This window comes from Coregonus lavaretus, assembly GCF_964263955.1.
Source record: "Coregonus lavaretus genome assembly, chromosome: 21".
NCBI classification, from domain to species: domain Eukaryota; kingdom Metazoa; phylum Chordata; class Actinopteri; order Salmoniformes; family Salmonidae; genus Coregonus; species Coregonus lavaretus.
Window position 1 is genome coordinate 41728234 of NC_140008.1, and position 22408 is coordinate 41750641.

General features: G+C 43.3%; 1 protein-coding gene across 2 annotated transcripts; it reads left to right on the top strand.

Moving 5' to 3' along the window:
• The first annotated feature begins 585 nt into the window (after positions 1–585).
• Positions 586–20882, top strand: LOC311148845 (tyrosine-protein kinase receptor Tie-1-like). Of its 2 annotated transcripts, none has more exons than XM_084185842.1 (23): positions 586–840; positions 1662–1970; positions 2150–2260; positions 2517–2672; positions 3002–3133; positions 3330–3470; positions 3683–3811; positions 4000–4145; positions 4341–4485; positions 6314–6472; positions 6708–6845; positions 7198–7500; positions 7801–8091; positions 8613–8806; positions 9106–9319; positions 10964–11074; positions 12195–12385; positions 12899–13012; positions 14101–14171; positions 17782–17822; positions 18241–18337; positions 18536–18635; positions 19166–20882. In XM_084185842.1, exons 1-23 carry the CDS (start codon positions 798–800, stop codon positions 19235–19237), a joined length of 3408 nt encoding a protein of 1135 aa, XP_084041968.1. In that variant the 5' UTR covers positions 586–797; the 3' UTR covers positions 19238–20882. The 2 variants fall into 2 exon arrangements, with proteins under 2 accessions (XP_084041968.1, XP_084041969.1); XM_084185843.1 differs by having other exon boundaries at positions 9106–9316.
• Positions 20883–22408: the final 1526 nt, after the last annotated feature.

Here is a 22408-nt window from a genome sequence, read left to right on the forward strand (position 1 = left end):
ATGACTACAATCTGCAGGGATCACAACTAACTTACTTGAGGGAAAGAACACAGCTAATACATTACCCAGCTGCTGTTATTTCATAGATCTGACTGTGAAGTTTCAAAACATATCTGCAGCAAAAATATATATAATTGTGCATACTATTAGCATGGCGAAATGCAGTGTCAGCATTGTGCATGTAGAGGCAGAGTGTGATAGAATATGTCTGAGGGAAATGAAAAACACATGCACATCAAAATCCTCTTTTTTTAAATTATTGTTGGCATCTTCAAAACAGTGTGCAAATACATAACATAATATAGATCATTTTTCAATTATTGACTTGGCTAACAATGCATTTAGTGGACAAATGGAAATTGATTGTGAAAATAACTTAAATTCTATAACAAGTATAAAGTCTAATCTATAACATTGTGCAACATTCTTCTCCAGCTCCTGAAATCAAAACCAAACTTGGCTGGAGAGTAAAAGCGACCTCTTTCCCCTCGTGACGCTCTTCCTTCCTCTCCTCTCCCACCCAGAGTAACCCCATTTTACGAACAACAGATTCAGAACACTCAGATTGGAGTGGAGAATGTGAAACGGTCTGGGACACTAACAGGGACAGAGTTATCACCGCCAGGATTATTTTACTGTTAAAAACTATTACTGGAATTTATGGAAATGCGCAAAGACGCGTGCGGTTCTTTGGCACACTGGGGACCATCGCTTGGAATGTAGAAGTGTCTACTTTTAATAGAATAATTGGATTAGACACAACTGATTTCGGAATTGTCGCTGTGAGGTTTACAATTATGATAGACATCTTATTTTGTTTGTGCCTCATCCATGTGTCAGGTAAAAGTCAAACTATCTTATTTTTATCCTAGAAATAATAGGACAATTAATTATTGTATACTAAAAATAAAGTACATGGCTCAAGGTGCTTGTCCTTATTATATTAATAATGTCCACAGAGAGTGTAACCTACAGTAACCTCAGAAAGTATAACTTCTGCAAGGCAACACTAATTAATATTTATGAACATCAGAATGAATTTGACACAACAAGTTATGGGCTACTATAAAAGTCAAAGTGGAATGCAGAAGGCAGAAGCCCCTTGAGAGAGCAGGAGCTCATACCAGTTTCCTGCCATTGTTCTGTAAATCAGGGCTAGAATGCCACAGAACAGGAATGTTGTTGGATTTATGTAGCAAAATGACCCACCATATGCAGCATGACTGGTTATTTAGCTCACAGTGATTTAAGTTGGGGGAACTGATCCTAGGTCAGAATGTAACTGGAATGTGTCAAAAGGTTGTGTTATGCCTGGCCTAAGGCTCTCAAATTAAAATATGGACCTCAAGCCATTTCCACTGCATTGTTTCATTATTCCCTTCAAATCAGGGACTGATTTAGACCTGGGAGACCATCTGGGTGCAATTAATTATTAGGTAGAACAGAAAACCAGCAGTATTCTAGACCTCGTAGTCGTAGGGTAAGATTTAAATACGCATGCCCTACGGTCTAGTAATGTTTGTTTGGATTAGAATAGATAAACTGATTTTACATCTGTTTGTAATAAGCAATAGCTTATTACAGTAGCTGCCCTTTGTTGTTTTACCTCATAATAGTTTAAATGACTGTTTCATGTGAGTGACGCCATCTCGTCCCTATAGGTGCGGTGACAGACCTGACCATAATCTCCAACGCCGAGGCCTCCACCCCTCAGCTCTTCTCCATCTCCTGCCTCACCGGGGAGCGGGACGCAGCAGAGCTGGACCTGGACATCAAGAAGGACAACAGCATCCTCATCCTCTCCTCACGGCCACATTACAGAGTCAAAAGGCCCAAGACCAAGGAGGTGGTGGCGAACGAGTTTGTGGGTGTGATGGACCAAACAGGCATATTTTACTGCCATGCATCCCAGGGAACCGATCCTCCTAGAAACCTGGGTACAGTGACACTCATCAACAACTTTGCCAAAGGTAAAGAAGAGAGAGCATGTGTGTCTATGTGTGTGTGTGTGTGTGTGAGAGAGAGAGAGAGAGAGAGAGAGAGAGAGAGAGAGAGAGAGAGAGAGAGAGAGAGAGGAGAGAGAGAGAGAGAGAGAGAGAGAGAGAGAGAGAGAGAGATAACTTGTTTTCTTCTGTATTGTTCCTATCAGCCCTATTTGTCCCGACCCACCTCACAGTGACAGCTAACAGAGGAGACACAGTTCACCTGGCCATGCAGGTCCTGAGCTCCCAGAGAAGAGACGTCACCTGGAAATACAACGGTGAGTCACAAAGGGATGGAGGGAGGCATGGGTGGCTGGATGAATGGATGGATGGATGGATGAAGGGCAGGCATTTATGTGTGAGCAGGGAACAGATTCATCTAAATGAGACAATTTGATGGCAATATAGGCAATTATTTGATCATTTCCTTTGTATAAAGTAACAAGTATAAAGTAGCCCCACCATGTGGATGATAATGTATTCACATTAATAAGAGCTTCTCCATTGTGCTGACTCACTGTGTTGTAACACCAGGTAACTATTTCTACATGACCCACTGGGGTGATGTGTCCAACAGTACGGCTGTACTAACCCTGGAGGATGTGGCTAGTGCCAATGAGGGCATCTACAGTGCCAGCTTCGTGGGAGACAGTCCCGTCTATGGAGCCTGGATGAGGCTGATTGTCAGAGGTACAGTGTTCTCATTACCCACACTCCCCACAAGACATACACACTTGATATGTGTGGATGGTGTTGATACACTTTACTGATTGAATACTGTCTGTGCTGTTATTTATCTATTTTACATAAGCTTGACCAATACATTTTGTAATTTTTTTTTTGAAACATTTTAGATAGGTTGTATCTTTGAATGTACATTGTTAGTACTCAGTTAATAGTGTTATTAACATATGTATTACTACTAACCATTACAAGAGTATGTATGATGATTCACATATGGATGAGGTGCTTGTATTTGGGTGTGTTGGCCACTGACGCTCCTCTACTGTCCATCCCAGACTGTGGTAGTAAGAAGTGGGGTGCCGACTGTGACAAGGACTGTCCAGAGTGTCTCAATGGAGGGGTGTGTCACCACCGGGATGGGGACTGCATCTGCCCACCGGGGTTCATGGGGATGCGCTGCGAGACAGGTGAGTGTGTTTGTGTAAGGGGGGGGGCATAAGATTATAGTTGTTGAAGCTGACACATACTACAAATTAGCAATATTGTGTGTGTGTGTGCGTATAAGTGCGTGTTTGTAAAAGACAAGTATATTCTATTGCCAAACTGTCTGAAGTAACTGTACCTGTCCTGTACTGTATCTATGCGTACTTTATTCCCTCCCAGCCTGTAGAGAGGGAATGTTTGGGCTTAATTGCCAGGAGTCATGCAGGTCAGAGATGGACTGTAGAGGGCTGAGGTTCTGCCTGGCTGACCCTTATGGATGTTCCTGTGCCAGTGGCTGGTCTGGGAACCACTGCAACAGATGTGAGTTCATTTGTTATATGTATGGTTATGGCATATTTTCGGCCTTAGATTGCCCAATTAATATTGATTGTAATTGTACAACCAACCTATCAACATGATTGCATGTGTTGAAATGAAGCCATATCAGGTAGCATTTCAATCACGACACACTTATCAGAATCTCAACACCTTGGTTTTCCCATCCTAATGTTTCCTCTCCCCCTCTCCCCCAGCCTGCCATAGGGACATGTACGGGGCAGACTGCAGGCTGAGCTGTAAGTGTAAGAACGGGGGAGTGTGTAACCGCTTCAGTGGATGTCAGTGTCCCACTGGCTGGAGAGGACAGAACTGTGAGAAATCAGGTAGGTAAACATTACTTCCTCCTCCTCCTCCTCCTCTTCCTCCTCCACTTTTCCATCACCACTGACACTACCAACATCAATATGAATAACATCATCACAAGTAGCAGTAACATCTTTATCATCATCATCATCATCATAATTGTCACCTTTATTATAATCTTCTTCATCATCTGTTTCTCCCCCATCAGACCACGCCCCCCAGATCTTGAACATGGCCAGTAGTTTAGAGTGGAACCTTAACTCCAGCCCCAAGATCCTGTGTTCCGCCACAGGCAACCCCCTGCCCAGCCACACCAGCATCGAGCTGCGCAAACTGGACAGCACTGTGCTCAAGGTAGAGGCAATGGAAGGATTGATTATTCCATTACTGGGAAACAAATTGTGATTGTGTAGTCAGTGAGATTTGTGAAATTCAATGTTTTTGTAATAGTGAAAATATGTAAATATTTGTAATGATAATATCAGTTGGATCAACATTACTTCAGACTGTAAGCAGCCTTACCAAAATCTTTTTGGACCTCTAATTCAGGCGTCTCGCACCACCATGGACTCCAATAAGAGCACAGCCCAGTTTGAGATTCCCCGTCTGTCCACTGAGCATGCTGGGTTATGGGAGTGCAGGGTTTCCACCAATGGGGGACAAGACTCAAGGAAGTTCAACCTCATTGTCAAAGGTGAGAAGAGAAAAGTATTTTACTGGTCTATTTCAGTCAATGTGAGGTGCTTAACATTGAGGGCAGGTTTCCCAGATAAAGATGAAGCCTAGTCCTGGACTTGAACCTGCTTTTTAGTCCAGGACTAGGATTGATTTGCGTCTGGGAAACCAGCCCTAAATATACACTGAGAAATGGTCTAGCGAAAAGGATTTAATGTTCTGGTTGAGACTCATCATAGAGTGAGGGAAAAACTTATTTTATCCCCTGCTGATTTTGTACGTTTGCCCACTGACAAAGAAATGATCAGTCTATAATTTTAATGGTAGGTTTATTTGAACAGTGAGAGACAGAATAACAACAAAAAAATCCAGAAAAACACATGTCAAAAATGTTATAAATTCTCTGCAAAAACCCCTCTGCAAAACATGACTTAGTACTTGGTGGCAAAACCCTTGTTGGCAATCACAGAGGTCAGACGTTTCTTGTAGTTGGCCACCAGGTTTGCACACATCTCAGGAGGTATTTTGTCCCACTCCTCTTTGCAGATCTTCTCCGAGTCATTAAGGTTTCGAGGCTGACGTTTGGCAACTCGAACCTTCAGCTCACTCCACAGATTTTCTATGGGATTAAGGTCTGGAGACTGGCTAGGCCACTCCAGGACCTTAATGTGCTTCTTCTTGAGCCACTCCTTTGTTGCCTTGACTGTGTGTTTTGGGTCATTGTCATGCTGGAATACCCATTTTCAATGCCCTGGCTGAGGGAAGGAGGTTCTCACCCAAGATTTGACGGTACATGGCCCCGTCCATCATCCCTTTGATGCGGTGAAGTTGTCCTGTCCCCTTAGCAGAAAAACACCCCCAAAGCATAATGTTTCCACCTCCATGTTTGACGGTGGGGATGGTGTTCTTGGGGTCATAGGCAGCATTCCTCCTCCTCCAAACACGGCGAGTTGAGTTGATGCCAAAGAGCTCCATTTTGGTCTCATCTGACCACAACACTTTCACCCAGTTCTCCTCTGAATCATTCAGATGTTCATTGGCAAACTTCAGACGGGCATGTATATGTGCTTTCTTGAGCAGGGGGACCTTGCGGGCGCTGCAGGATTTCAGTCCTTCACGGTGTAGTGTATTACCAATTGTTTTCTTGGTGACTATGGTCCCAGCTTGACAATATCCTCCCGTGTAGTTCTGGGTTGATTCCTCACTGTTCTCATGATCATTACAACTCCACGAGGTGAGATTTTGCATGGAGCCCCAGGCCGAGGGAGATTGACAGTTATTTTGTGTTTCTTCCATTTGCGAATAATCACACCAACTGTTGTCACCTTCTCACCAAGCTGCTTGGCGATGGTCTCGTAGCCCATTCCAGCCTTATGTAGGTCTACAATCTTGTCCCTGACATCCTTGGAGAGCTCTTTGGTCTTGGCCATGGTGGGGAGTTTGGAATCTGATTGATTGATTGCTTCTGTGGACAGGTGTCTTTTATACAGGTAACAAGCTGAGATTAGGAGCACTCCCTTTAAAAGTATGCTTCTAATCTCAGCTCGTTACCTGTATAAAAGACACCTGGGAGCCAGAAATCTTTCTGATTGAGAGGGGGTCATATACTTCTTTCCCTCATTAAAATGCAAATCAATTTATAACATATTTGACATGCGTTTTTCTGGATTTTTTTGTTGTTATTCTGTCTCTCACTGTTCAAATAAACCTACCATTAAAATTATAGACTGATCATTTCTTTGTCAGTGGGCAAACGTACAAAATCAGCAGGGGATCAAATACTTTTTTCCCTCACTGTATCAACCATTACTCAAATTCTCACCCACTCTTCTCCCCTCTATCGCCAGAGCCGCCATGCCCCAGCACCCCTCCCAAGCTGCTGGAGAAGAGGAGTAAGCAGCTGGTGGTGATGCCTGTGGACTCCTACAGAGGAGACGGACCCATCGACTCCACCAAGCTCCTTTACAAGCCCATGGAGACAGGAGACTCCTGGTCCTCCATCATAGGTGCGTACGTCAGATGGAGTTTGATCTCATGTAAAGTCAAGGGAGTTACAACTACTATCCTGGCAACATAATATCATCCATTTCACAGGAAAATTTGCCTTGCCTAAAAACAATGCAAGACAATTTGCCAATTTGTCATTATCAATATTAGTATGTATCATACTTCACTTTAGATCCCTGAAGTGTATGGCTAATCCTCTCTGATTCTCTATCTCTCTGTGTTCCTTTCTCTCAGTGTACAGTAGAGAGCCTATAACTCTGATGAATCTGAAGCCATCTACACGCTACCACGTCCGTGTCCAGTTGACCCGTCCTGGGGAGGGAGGGGAGGGAACTCTGGGACCTGAGGCCATCATGGAGACTGACTGTCCAGGTGAGCAGCAACAGTACGCCGGGTTTAGTTTTTGCATTGTCGAAATGCAATAAAGTCAGAGCAGAGGTTTGTAGGAAATTGGTGATGTTGCAGGTGGGGAGTGTGTGTGTGTGTGTGTGTGTGTGTGTGTGAGTTTCTAAGTTGGAGTTAGTAGAGGTTTGTCCTAGTGGACAGCTGAGTGCAGGTTCTGAATCTGTGAGAGAATGGTTCTTTAATTCTGTCTAGTGACCTAATCAGAATGTTCTTTGCCCATCTGTAAACACAATGCTGTGTCTAAGTAAACAGTAGAATGAGTAAGTATCCCAGGCTGGAGGACCTCTCCATGACTGCGTGTTCTGTGTTGCTGCTGTAGAACCCACGCTTCGACCAGCGATTGACTTCAGCTCGCTGGAGGGCCGCAACGCCACTGTGCGCTGGCTGTTGCCTGGCAATGCGGCCAGGGCTGTGGGTGTGGCCAGCGGGTTCTTAGTGCAGCTCTTCGGGCCCTCCCCCTCAGAAGAGAAGCTGAGAGAGGAGACCACCCTGCTCAATGTGCTCTCCACCAAGTTCTACAACCTGCAGTACCACCAAGACTACAAAGTGGTCGTCAGGCTGCTCAACTGTGGCAGCCTGGGGCCCGCCTCTAAGCCATACAACTTCCGCATAAACAGCCAGGGTAACTAACAAGAGCTCCTCCTATTGGCTTAGCAGTGAGTGTTGACGACTGTGATTGGCGGATGGATGGTGGATGGTTGGTGGCTCCCCCCTGCCCTCGTATTGTGTCAGGGTTAAAGATGTGTGCATAAAGGAAAGGACATTTAGGAATGGATGACTTACTAAGGAAATCCAGAAAGAAATTCAAGCACTTTAAAAGTACGGTTTGGCAATAGCCATGTAGCATAAGCTAACACCTTCTGACCAATAATAACCCCGCTGAGGTCTCCTCTCTGTCCCTCTCCTCCCCTCTCTCCCCCAGGTCCCTCATCTCCTCGGAACGTCCAGGCCCTTCCCCTGTCTGTGTCTGCGGTGCAGGTGAAGTGGCAGCCCCCTCAGGACCCTAACGGGGGCATAGTGAAGTACATCATAGAGTACCAGCCGGTGGGTCAGGGCAGCCTGCACCCCTGGGTCGACACAGACGATGGCAACAAGACGGCTAAAGACGTGACAGCGCTCAACGGCAGTACTCTCTACCAGTTCAGAGTGAGGGCCTTCTCTAAAGTACCCGGGGAGTGGAGCAAGTTTGTCCATGCCAGGACCCAGGGAGATGGTGAGAGATGGTTTTAAAAACCATGTATGGAGTAAAAAGTGTTAAAAACGCTAATTCTCTCTGATGGCTTCAAAGTACATGGATTTAAATTTGTCCACTTGAAAATCTACGTTTTTTTAGGCCTTTTCAGAACTCAAAAGTGGTCAAATGTCAAGGTTTGTTTGAGTCCCACACCATCTGTTGTTTAGATCAAGCAATGCTGTAATCCCAAATGAATAACAAAGAAGGGTACCAGCATCTTATTTCATCACTTTAGATGCCTATCTTTTCCACTCATTTGGGATTGAGGTGTAAAACTGGATCTAAACAACAGATAGTGTGGGACATGGACTCATTTTGACATTTGACCACTTTTGACGTCTGAAAATGTCCCAAAAACTTTGAGTGAACTTCTTGAGTGAACATAGATTTTTTTGTGAACTATCACTTTAAAACGTGAAGATACTTACATAATAAATAGGATATAGTCAATGTTCATCTGCATAAGAGTGTGCATCTCCTCATATTACCTCTCCCTCTAGGTCTCCAGGACTTCACTCCTACCACCCAGGGTGTGGGGGGGCGTCCGGGCAGTGAGGGCTACCAGCTGTTGGTGGCTGTGGTGGGGTCTGTGACGGTCACCTGTGTCACCATCCTGTTGGCCCTGCTGGCTCTCTTCTGCATCCGCAAGACCCTGCTCAACCGCAGACGCACCTTCACCTACCAGTCTGGATCGGTGGGTGTGTGTGTGTGTGTGTGTGTGTGTGTGTGTGTGTGAGTGTGTGAGTGAGTGAGTGAGTGAGTGTGTGAGTGAGTGAGAGAGAGGACTCACACACAAACATGCCATAAAAACACACCTAAACTATATAGTCCTTCACTAAGAAGTTGGATAAGCTGACTAGATAAACGTTCCACACTGTCTCAAACTTCACATATAGACATGTTATGAGAAACACACCTCAAACCTGATCATTTCTATGCTTTGACTCAATGCTTTGATAAAAAATGCAACAAAGCCGTCATTGCAACCCGTAGGGAGAGGAGACCATCCTCCAGTTTAACTCTGGGACCCTGACCCTGACAAGGAGGCCAAAGCCTGCCTTTGAGCCCCTCACCTACCCCATCCTGGAGTGGGATGACATCAAGTTTGAAGATGTGATCGGAGAGGGCAACTTCGGCCAGGTCATCAAGGCCATGATCAAGAAGGACGGGGCCAAGATGAGCGCCGCTATCAAGATGCTGAAAGGTAGTAGGTACCTCACAAACATGTACCAACGCACGCAGGCAAGCACTCACACACACACACCAGTGGCGGTCAGTGAAATTTAAGATGAGGGAGGATGATTTTGTTTTCATGAGCATGGCCTTATTTCTATTATAGCATATTGGATGTCTGTCATTCATATTCCATTCACCCAGCTCAATGTAACATCGATAGATTTAGGCTACTACGTGATACTCAAATTTTCCCTATACCCATCATGAGGTTGCTACAACAGGTCGAGAGATAAATGTGAGTAATCGAGGTGACAGACAGTGACACATTCAATACCGCCTTACACACTCTTGCCTGAATCTAGCTGATCTAGGGTGTAATCATTAGTCCAACATTTGCAAATGAGAGTTTCTATTGGACAAGTTCAGGTATGTTTATCCCCGTTTCGTTCCATTTGCTTCCGTTTAAGAAACATTTTTCAACAGAATCGGCGGAATGAATACACCCCTGATCACACACAAACACAGTTCACTTTCATAGCAGCCACATACAAACAGCATGAACATTTTGCTCATTGTATAATTCCTTCTCTCATCTACGTGCTCTCCTCTAACTTTTTACCTTCGCTTGTGGACTTCAGTGCACAACACATCAGCTGTCTGTGACCAGGCGGAAAAACCTTTCCAAGCCAAACCTAATAACTGCTAATCGCTAAACACAGCCTACATCGTTGTCACCATATTAACTAATGATGTTAGCAACGTCATAGTCAACATAGCTAATATAACTAACGTGTTAGTAAACCTGCTACAATCATGCAGTACAGTGTAGAGTCAGCAAGCAGTGTAGCAGTTACACCGGCGGGCCCCGGTTGCAATAAATTAATAAAACCAAAAGCTTACCTTGACTTGGAAGAGTTCCAGTGTTGGATAGCTATAGCCAGCTAGCTAACATAGCATCCCTCTCTGTTTGAGCTGGGTGTTTGAGTAGGCTAAACTATCTAGCTAATTGAAAGTTTAAAAAAATACAACTAAATATCTCTCTCTCTTCTCTCTCACTTCTTCATTTTTAAAGAAATTAATTTGTTCAAAACTGTTCAACTATTGTAGTTCTCTCTCTTTGAGTCAATTACTGACCACATTTTATGCACTGCAGTGCGGGTGAGAACCATGAGCCTCCTAGGTATTGTATTGAAGTCAATGTACCCAGAGGAGGACAGAAGCTAGCTGTCCTCCGGCTACACCATGGTGCTACCCTACATAGTGCTGTTGAGGCTACTGTAGACCTTCATTGCAAAATAGTGTGTTTTAATAAATTATTTTGATTATTATGTGAATATATGTGAATATATTTAGTATAGTTTTATCTAAAAAGGATACTTTTTTAAATGTTTCACTATTTTTATATTCCTCCCCTTCCTCCTCTGAGGAGCCTCCGCTGACACACACATACACTACCACACAAGCATGTGCACGCATACATACACGCACGCACGCACGCACACACACACACACAATCACATCACTAACACATACTCACACACATAACAGTCAAACAAAACACACATTCTAACACATTCCTACACACACATCTCTAAAGTCAGTGATATAATGTAACAAAGCTTATTTCTCTGTACCTGTTTGTAACTTGCTGTGTGTGCTGTTTGCTTTTGAGCAGAGTTTGCCTCGGAGAATGACCACCGGGACTTTGCAGGAGAGCTGGAAGTGTTGTGTAAACTGGGCCAACATCCCAACATCATCAACCTCATAGGAGCCTGTGAAAACAGGGGTGAGTCCACCACCTACTGACCATGCTGGGCAATGCTCTTAATTAATACTATACTAATGAATGGACAGTGTTATCTCAAGGGAGGACTTTAAAGTACTGTATCTCTTTAGGAAATATGAGTTTTGACGCAAGTTGATAGAAATAAGTCTGTATTCTTATATGATAGCTATAGTATGTTGATAGTGATTTCAATATTTCAAGATGAAACTTAGTTACACTTAATTATGTAAACTTATAGGCTTACCTTATATCAGTTGCTGATTCAATAATGCTTAGCTGAGCCCAACATGCAGAGCATGAAGTGGTTAATATTCTGAGTTATCCGGATGCATACAGATCCTCTCGTGCACCTGGACAGGACTGTGTCTGCTAGAAGCATTTGCACTATCACATTTATTTTGATTGTCATATCCGCCGCATCAGTAAACTACCTTACTGCATATCTATCTGTGTAATATAGAGCCTTTGGACCAAGCTCTGAGCATGACATTTCAATTTCCAAACCACTTCTGATAGTTTTGGGAAATAATTGAAGTGCCTGTTTCTCTTTGTATAAAGATCTAGGATTGATAACATACTGTTGGGAGGAAGTTTAGAGTGGAAAGTACATTAGCGGAGATTACAAAAAAAAAGACATCCTACTAAACCACCGTGTTTCACATTCCTAATGCTTCTCAAGTAGCCCTGACTTGGTGGTTCTCTCTCTCTCTCTAAAATGATGATGATTACAGCACAGGACTAGAATTCTATTTCTACGTATTACAGTATTATACTCAGTTAATGGCTTCCTACCTTGAACATGATATTCCTATGGAGGCACAGATGGAGCTGTTAGCAGGCATAGGTGTGTCTGTGATGGCCAATACAGCACGGCTTGGAACGCTGTTCGTCCAATCAGCATCCAGGATCCAAACAACCATTTTTATAATGATGATTACAGCACAGGACTATAATTATATTTCTATGGATTACAGTATTATACTCCGTTAATGCCTTCCTACCTTTCCATGGCAAACTTTTACGCAAATGATATCTCGATAAACAACCTTCTCCATACAGTGTAACAGTAAATCATCAACTTTCTTTACTTTCCCCTAACTGCCTCTCTCTTCCTGTGTAGGGTACCTGTACATTGCCATTGAGTACGCCCCATTTGGAAACCTACTTGACTTCCTGCGTAAGAGCCGAGTCCTAGAGACAGACCCTGCCTTCGCCAAGGAGCACGGCACAGCCTCCACCCTCACCTCACAACAACTGCTACAGTTCGCCGTCGACGTGGCTACTGGCATGCACTACCTTAGCGACAAACAGGTAAATATAAACACAGGCATAGCCACAGGAAGTCGGGGTGCTGAGGGTGCTGCAGCACCCCCTGAAAAATCAGAATACTTTTTTTTTTTTTTTCTAATATATTATTTTTTCACAAAATTAGTGCACTTGGCCTTTTCTAGTCCTGTATTAGTGGACTAGTAAAAACAAGTATACTACCAAACTACTTCCCGCGGCTATGCACACAGGTGTCCCTGTGAACTTTAAGTTGAGTCTTTGAGTTGGGAGGGGGGTTGCCTATTCTGTTGTTTATATAAGTTTATATACATTTGGTAGTATCCTTTTTTTTTTTTTTTCTCCTACAGCAATGCTATTCAATACACAAATGATGATTGATAAATATGACAGGGAATGTACAGGAACCTACATCAATGTAGATTTCCTCTCAACATAAATTAATATGATATCATTCCCAGATGTGAGCTTCATGTTGTTTTTAACCTTCTCCTCTTTCTCTCTTCCCCTCTCTCTCTCTTCCCCTCTCTCCCTCTCTAGTTCATCCACAGAGACCTGGCAGCGAGGAATGTTTTAGTGGGAGACAACCTGGTGGCCAAGATAGCAGACTTCGGTCTGTCCCGAGGGGAGGAGGTCTACGTCAAAAAGACCATGGTGGGAGCTCAGTCACATACAGCACAGTGCATTAAGGAACAATAGCTAGGATTCTAGTCTGTATCATCATTGGTCAGCCAACAACAAATAGAACATTCTGAAGAGAATATTCCACACAATAGCACTACATACACTCCCCTCTGTATGCATTTGGACACAGAAGCTACATTTTATATTTGGCCCTATACTCCAGCATTTTGGATTTGAGATTACATGTTTCATATGAGCCGACAGTACAGAATACCAGTTTGTTTTGGTTGTGTTTTGGGTTATGTTTTGCCTAAAAAGAACTGGTGAATGATGACTGGAGTAAGTGAGTAGATAGAGATGGATAGAACACTTCTAAATTAATCCTGATAATGCCATGATTAAGAAACATCATTAATGAATCATGAATAATGATGAGTGAGAAGATTACAGAGGCTACAACAAAACATTGATTATTGATTTATTGGGGGGGGGGGCGGGGTATGATCCTTGTGCCTCTGTAACTTTCTCACTCATCATTATTCACAATTCAGCCATGATTATCCATGGTAGCATCCACATGAATGTAGACATTTTCAGAAACATCTTCTATTCTTACTTACAATTAAATTGTCTCCAAAATGACAATACATTATTTACCATTCAGTTCCTATTTGATTAAATACAATCCGAAAGACAACCAGAACAAACTGCAAATGTAACCAATGAGTTTGTAGAGTCACAAGCTTGATGTAGTCATTGAGTGCAAATAATATGTGACCAAATACTAAACTTTTTGATAAAATATGCTGGAGTATAGAGCCAAATGAATTTTTTTTTGCTTTACTGTCCAAATACTGTACATATGGACGGGAGAGTATGTCAGAAACGGGAAATAAGACTGACGTAAAAGTATCAACTGAAGAGGGCAGTAGTGTGTTTGACATGGCAACAAGTTACCTTACAAGACCAAGGTTCCCTTACAACTAGCAATGAGAAGAGAGAAGCACAGGACTTGACCCTTATAATTCTGTACCAGACATACTCCATACTGTTGGTTAAAACCAAATTCTACAACGTTTTCTAATGGGATATCTTGACTTTTTCTCTTTGTGTTGCAGGGGAGGTTGCCAGTGCGTTGGATGGCGATAGAGTCCCTAAACTACAGTGTGTACACCACCAAGAGTGACGTGTGAGTATCGGACTTATATTCAACTATACTGAAATAAAAATGTAAATGCAACATGTCAAGTGTTGGTCCCATGTTTCATGAGCTGAAATAAAAGATCCCAGAAATGTTCCATACGCACAAAAAGCTTATTTCTCTCAAATTATGTGCACAAATGTGTTTACATCTCTGTTAGTCAGCTTTTCTCCTTTGTCAAGATAATCCATCCACCTGACAAGTGTGGCATATCAAGAAGCTGATTAAACATCATGATCAATACACAGGTGCATCTTGTTCTGGGGACAATAAAAGGCCACTCTAAAATGTGCAGTTTTGTCACAGAACACAATGCCACAGATGTGCAAGTTTTGAGGGAGCGTGCAATTGGCATGCTGACTGCAGGAATGTCCACCATAGCTATTGCCAGATAATTTAATGTTAATTTCTCTACCATACGCCGCCTACAACCTCATTTTAGAGAATTTGGCAGTACATCCAACCGACCTCACAACCGCAAACCACGTGTAACCACGCCAGCCCAGGACCTCCACATCTGTCTTCTTCACCTTGAATGCACACAGATACCGTGATGAGATCCTGAGGCCCATTGTCGTGCCATTCATCCGCCGCCATCACTTCATGTTTCAGCATGATAATGCACGGCCCGTGTCACAAGGATCTATACACATCTCCTGGAAGCTGAAAATGTCCCATTTCTTCTATGGCCTGCATACTCACCAGACATGTCACCCATTGAGCATGTTTGTGATGCTCTGGATCGCCGTGTATGACAGCGTGTTCCAATTCCCGCCAATATCCAGAAACTTTGCACAGCCACTGAAGAGGAGTGGGACAACATTCCACAGGCCACAATCAACAGCCTGATCAACTCTATGTGAGGTGGTCACACCAGATACTGAATGGTTTTCTGAACCACACCCCTACCTTTTTTAAGGTATCTGTGACCAACACATGCATATCTGTATACCCAGTCATGTGAAATCCATAGATGTATTTATTTGAATTGACTGATTTCCTTATATGAACTGTATAGAACAAATCTTGACTTTATCTTTAGATACTTATATCATGTCTTACACAGCTTCCAGTAAGGGCTAGAAGATAATACGATGCCAGCAGTCACATAACTTTGCTGTCTCTCTCTACCCGGCTGTCCAAAACAACAAATCATGTTCCCCTCCTTCCTCCTCCCCCCCGTCAATGGTGAACTGCTAACTTAGTGCAGAGGAACTGATAACAGAACCCAGGAAGCCTAGAGGCAGGGCCGGCCCACTCATTAGGCAGGATAAGGCAGCCGCCTATGGCGGTAGATTGACGAGGGCGGCATTTTCTGAGCTAAACTGACCAAGACGAACCTCCAACAACAACACATAAAACCTCACATCATTCTGCCAAACAACAATGACAATTTCTCTCATATGGGCTTTTTAGGTGAGCGCTGATGCAGCCCTGTGATAAGCAGTGCCCACTTTGTCATAGGCAGGGGCGCAAAATATTTTGCTTGTCAATTCCCAGCGCTCCTGTCCAGGGTGCTGTTGGAGAGACACATCGCTGCTGCGCTCCACCGACGTTCTGTCAAAAAAAAAAAATCGAACATAAATCACGTAGCAGATATAAGATATGGTAGAAAGAGGATGTGGCCTTTTCTGTAGCCTACAGGCTGGAGATCAAATGTATGACAATGTAATGAGACGGCACTTTTTATATCATGCAGGTTTCCCTGATCAAATAGCCGAACCTAAATGGCGCCCAATCAAATAAAAAATGTGCTGTCATGTTAACAAACAACATATCCTAAAAACAGGACTTGTCAAAGTAAAAATTGACAATATGGAATGGACAATCAACTGTTGTCTAGGAGTTTCACCCCATTGTCATGATTAGTGGTTTCAAGTTTGTATCCGTACATTTTTGACAAGCTGATCATAGTAAAAAAGAAAATAGGCCTACTTCTGCATTTCCCCCTGTGTAAACACATTGCAAATAGGCTCATGATAACTCCTGATAAAGTTGGGTAGCTGATATTCAGCGCTTAAAAACCAAATTGATTAGTCACAGGAACTAAGTCACAGGACTAATAAAGCCAATGCAACAGCCTGTTTTACAAATGGTGGGCCTACCACAGGGATGGACATTAATACAATTCCATTGTGGGCGACATGGTAGGCTACACCACAATAAGCACGGGCCAACGTCTTTTTTGGTCCGGACCGGATGTCTTTTTTTGGTGTTTTACCAACGGTTGGCCTACCACATAGATGGGCATTCATAAGATTTAATTTCAGGCAACACTGTAGGCTACACCTCAGTAAGCACAGACCAACGCTGACACCTTTTGGATGTCTTTTTTTGGTGCAGTCCTGACCGGCCTTGATTTCTACATCCACGGACGTTGGTTTTTGGTCCGGTCTGGACCAAATCTGAACCAATCATAGATGTTTATGTTTGGTTCAGATTTTGTCTGGTCTGGACCAGCCTTGATTTGGCCCAAACATAGACGTCTATAAATTACGTCTTTTCAACTTTCATTCTGAACCAAAAAGGAACCTGATTTCAACGTCCGGAAAATACATATTTTCAACGTCTGGAAAATACGTATTTTCTACTTTCATTCAGAACCGAAAATGAACCTGATTTCAACATCCGGGAAATACGTATTTTTCAACGTCCGTAAAATACGTATTTTCACCTTTCATTCAGAACCTAAATTGAACCTAACTTCAACGTCTGGAAAATACATTTTTTTAGACGTCTTTTCAGTGTCATTTTGCTTACTGGGACTATTTTTGTTTTTTCGGGGGCACATTTTTTGGTCTTGTCTAGGGCGGCAGAACGGCCAGGACCGGCCCTGCCTAGAGGAACATAGAGCCAGTGGACGGCCACACTACCACACAGAGCCTGTCAAACACAGACTATTTATACCCGCTTCAGAATTGACTGGAAGGACAGCTACAGGAAGTGGAATGAACGAGTTTGGTTAGCAAAGAGGAGAGACGTTTCTGTAGTAAACAAGTTGTAAACGAGCTAGCTACAGCACTGAATGTGTGTGTGTGTGTGTGTGTGTGTGTGTGTGTGTGTTGAGTCTTGTGTTGACGAGAGCAAAGGCAGTCATTTTGTGACACACCACAGAATATAAACAAAGATAACCAGACCACTACTCTGTGTTTATGTCCTGTAGAGAGCGAGAGAGAGAGAGAGAGAGAAGAGAGAGAGAGTTTACCTGAAGCTGGGTCAATGGGTTCCTTATTTTGTATTTGTACAGAATGACTGACAGTTAACTGATGAACTTGCAGTGAGTTGGCTACATTATCTTGTTAGTTGACAATCACATAGTCAGATGGTGGCTTTGTACAAATAGTTAAGAGTACTTGTTGTTTCTCTCTCTGCTCTCACAGTTGTGAGGCTGCTATAAAGTCATCTGATTTTACTGTAATAAGACACTAGGATGCATTTACATGTAGTGCTATCCCAAAATTATCGGTATCAGTCAATTGCATTGACAAGCTAATGTAAATAATGTAATTACAAGGCCACTCTAACTGTTCAATATCCTTTACATTCTCTTCCTATATTTTCCTTCTTTCTCTTTCCTCTCCCTCTTTCTTTTTCTCAGGTGGTCTTTCGGTGTACTTCTATGGGAGATAGTGAGTTTAGGTAAGTTGACGTATAGTGATGCTGTGGGAACATTATACATTTTATTAGATGAGGAATAGCAATAGCCCATGTTCCCAGCAATGTGGGTCGTCACATATAACCAAAATGTTCTCAGTTTCCACCACAGCTTTTACACCATACACCAGAAAGAGAGGGGGAAGGGGCCCCAGCTGAGAGTTAACAGAGTAGTCACGCACAGAGAGTCAGCAGAACATCACCCCTCACTCTGGGAAATATACTGTATCAAATTAAAGGAAATATTTACTTTGCTTGCCCGCCTGATGATGATGATGATGGTGGTGATGACGATCATGACAAAGAATGACTAAGACAAAGATGAGTCACTCGACTCCTTTCCCTGTGTCATTGTATCAATGTGAAAGTGACCCGTTCTCCCTGTCCTCTCTTTGTGCATCAGGTGGTACTCCCTACTGTGGGATGACCTGTGCTGAGCTCTATGAGAAACTCCCCCAGGGCTACAGGATGGAGCAGCCCAGGAACTGTGATGACGAAGTGTAAGTAATGACCTTGGCTTGGACCTGTGTGTTTGTGTGTGCATACATGCGTCTGTGTGAGAGTGTGCGTGTGTGTGTGTGTGTGTGTGGGGATGTGTGTGAGAGAGGGAGAGACAGAGAGGGAGGGAGGGAGGGAGGGTGTATATGTGTATACTGTATTCGTCCACCGTTATAGCTGGTTCATTGTTTTTTTTTTAGGTATGAGTTAATGAGGCAGTGCTGGAGAGACCGGCCATATGAGAGACCTCCTTTCTCTCAGATCTCTGTACAGCTCAACAGGATGCAGGAGGCCAGGAAGGTAAGGAGACATTCACCTACAGTTTCACTTAGGACTCTTTTCATCTTTTCAATTAGATAGCAACTCCCTGATCTATCCCATAGGGCACAGAGGTAACCTGGTCCCAGACCTGTTTGTGTTGTCTTTCAGGAGTTGGCTGAGAGGGTCATAGTTACATAGAATTCCTCTTCAAATTGCATTCCACACCCTAGTTCTCTAAATCATTCTACATTCTTAGAAAAAAAGGTGCTATCTAGAACCTAAAAGGGTTTCCTCGGCTGTCCCCATAGGAGAACCCTTTGAAGAACCAGTTTTGGTTCGAGGTAAAACCCTTTTGGTTCCACGTAGAACCCTTTTCGGTTCCATGTAGAACCCTTTCCACAGAGAGTTCTACATGGAACCCAAAAGGGTTCTACCTGAAACCAAAAAAGGTTATACCTGGAACCAAAAAGGGTTCTCCTAGGGGGACAGCTGAAGAACACTTTTGGAACACTTTTTTTGTAAGAGTGTACTATCTTACTGCCATCATTTCACCTAACCTCCCTCCCCAGGCCTACGTGAACATGGCACTCTTCGAGAACTTCACCTACGCTGGGATAGACGCCACGGCCGAGGAGGCCTGACTACCAGCCCCCACAAACCCCAGCAGGTCACGTAGCCCACGGGAGAGGCCCCGAGGCTCAGCCCTGCGTTACTGCCGCCCCCCTGCTGCTGCCCAACGTTGGGACCGATGGAATAGCAGACGATCCACCTGGACCACGAGGGTATAGAGGGAGGACTGTGAAAGGACACTGTTGAGGTCTTACGGGGGCTGGGAAGGGAGATGTGGAACTGGACACTGCATGAAGTGCTTACAACCCTGCCAGGTGGGTTGGTGGGTGGGGCTTGGGGTTGCCTTTGGGCCTGGTTTGGGAGATGTGACACTAGACTTGGGACATGTTATGGTTCTTGTTTGAAGGACAGGATGGACAAGGAAGGTGCTCCATGACATGATACTACACTGCCAGAGTCGCATGCTACTACACTGCCAGAGTCTGATGGGTGCTCTATGAACTTTCAGCCCTTCATCCAAATGAAGAGAGGACTTTTTTGTGGACATATGGACACACGTGGAGTTTGCTGTCCATTCCGAGATGGATTGAGATGGATCCGACTGGGGGAAAAAACAATGTAGCACTTGTCTATTCACTTATTTCTCATTTTGTAGTAGGGGAGAGTGGGATAAGTTGAGCCATTTTTTACATTCATCATCACTCCGTTAAGGGAAATATAGTATCTTTCCAACAACGATATCTACATATATTTCAGGATGTTGTGTATCCCTGGAAATAATAAAAATTAATGTAAACATTACAGTTTTGAAAACATAGCTTGTCCAAAAAAAGTGGTCTTGTGGCACCACTTACCAACGTACCTCTGTACTGAATTAAATATTACCACTACCTTTTTAAAACCATGTCTATCTTTATTTACCAAATACAATTCGACACAATCACAATACTTTTTTGGTATTTTAATCATTATAAGCATATTTTAACACTGGCTTAACACCTAACAAACACTTTGTTCTCCTTTTTGACACTTTTAACATACACCCTGTTGTTACCTCATATCCCAGCGATAATGCCTTGCATTATGGCCATTGGCTCAACTTACCCCAAGGCAAACATTTTGACTATATTAGCCCACACAGCTACAAGGATGCACTTTCATGCTAGGTTTAGGCCCTCATATTGAAGCTTATAGAAACCCCAACTGATGCATAGAATGATCTTAAAAGTATCTACTTTGGTTTAGATACAAGCATCATGAAACTTCTAACACAATAAAATCATTTGACTTGGTGAAAATCTGTTTTTTGGACCTAACTTGCTTATCACTTTTTCCATGTGGTTTCTTCCTTTACAGACTCAATGAAATGATGACCTCTTCCAAAATATTTGGTCAAATTGTTAATTTTGTTTATTGTTTCCTAGAAACAAGGGTGGCTCAGCTTACCCCTTTGGCTCAACTTACCCCACTCTCCCCTTTATCGTTTACATGAGAATGTACCTACTGTATATACTGTATTTCTTCCTTAACGTGTCCTTTTAGAATATCTCATCCTCTTGTAAAAGTGTAGTATAAATCTTATATACAGACAATTTGTTTACCTTTGTGACATACTGTATGCTACCTGTATCCATTTGGATGGTGTATCTACTGTACCTACTACTCTGTAAGAAAATGTTTTGTTTTCAGTTTTCTTAAATAAAACCTCTCAGTGGTGACTGACTGGACTGAGGCACATAAATAACTTGAGCTGTGAATCTAAAGTAGTACATTTTACTATTTCATTTTTTTCTGTTGGATCTAACCTAGCCTCGCCGAGAACCCGGTTTTGTGACAACGACGTGATTTTGGAAGTACGGCAACGCAAGACTAGACCCAACCCATCAACAATGCCACTATTGCCACTGTTTCTCAGAGTCCTGGAATTGTAAGAAGTGAGGTAGAATAAAGTGTTGTTTTTACTCATGGTGGAGAGTGGGGGCACACTATTGGCTTACTATTGTCCCTCTGCATGTCAGTGTGTTGGGTGTCAGGGCTAAACCGCAGCCCAGGTTCTGACCGGGAGGCCTGAGGTTGACAGGGCCCTGGCCTCTTCCCTGGTGCACAGAGCTGATCTTTTAGGAGAAACACAGACACACTCCAACACACACACCGACACACACACACACACACACCGACACCGACACACACACACACAGGGCCTCTTCCCTGCTGCAGGGAGCTGATCTGTCATTGGATTTCCTCCTGCTGACAGGCAAAGCACTGAGGACTGACACGCAGGGCCCCGCTAAGCTCAGCTTCCTGACAGCAGAACACATACACACATACAGTAGATGCTCTCACACACACACACATGCACACAGGCACACACAGACAGATATACACACACACATACGTGCACATGCACATGCACACACACAAACGTTTGTTTTACCAAACAATTGATTCCCATTCAAAATCGTATTTTCCCTAAACCTTAACCTTAACCCTAAACCTAACCCTTAACCCTTAACCCTAATGGCGAATGTGCATAAAGATGTCGACTCCCATGTACTTACCACAAATGCCTAGTTTGCTAAGTTCGCCATATTGTACATTGCTCTCCATTAGCACAGTGTACATGATCCAAATTCTAGCTCCAAGAGTCAGTTAAAAAAAAACTAAAAAGTAGACTGATGATTCACTGGCACATTGAACCATGTCGCACGTTGTAGTATAAGGACTCTGTGGATAGTGCTAAAACGATGACGTCATATCCGAATTCCTCCATCTTTATGCACCTTCGCCATTCTAACCTTAACTGTAACCCTAAAATAGCCTTTTTCCTTGTGGGGACCTGCAAAATGTCACCACACATTTTCCTTGTTTTACTGTCCTTAGGACTTCTGTCCCCACAAGGATAGTAAAACCAAAAACACTATAACCTAAACTGGACCTAAGAGATACAGTGCACACAGGAGAAACGCACAGCTGTATCCTACTATCTACACAGATGCCCCTTTGAACTATTTAAGATTTCAGCCCTTCTACCAGGAAATAGGAACTGATGAAGGATGCAACTTCTATAGAAGCACCTCTGTCTATCCTCCCTGTCTGTGGTCCTCTTTGAGGCAATGCTCTATCTGGCCCCATGGACCTGGCTGCCTCTGGTCAACTGACCAATAGATAAATTCAGAGCGTTGCCAGATTGTCCGTTCGTAAATTCAGAGCGTTTCGCACTCAGAGCTTTCAGAGCGCACACT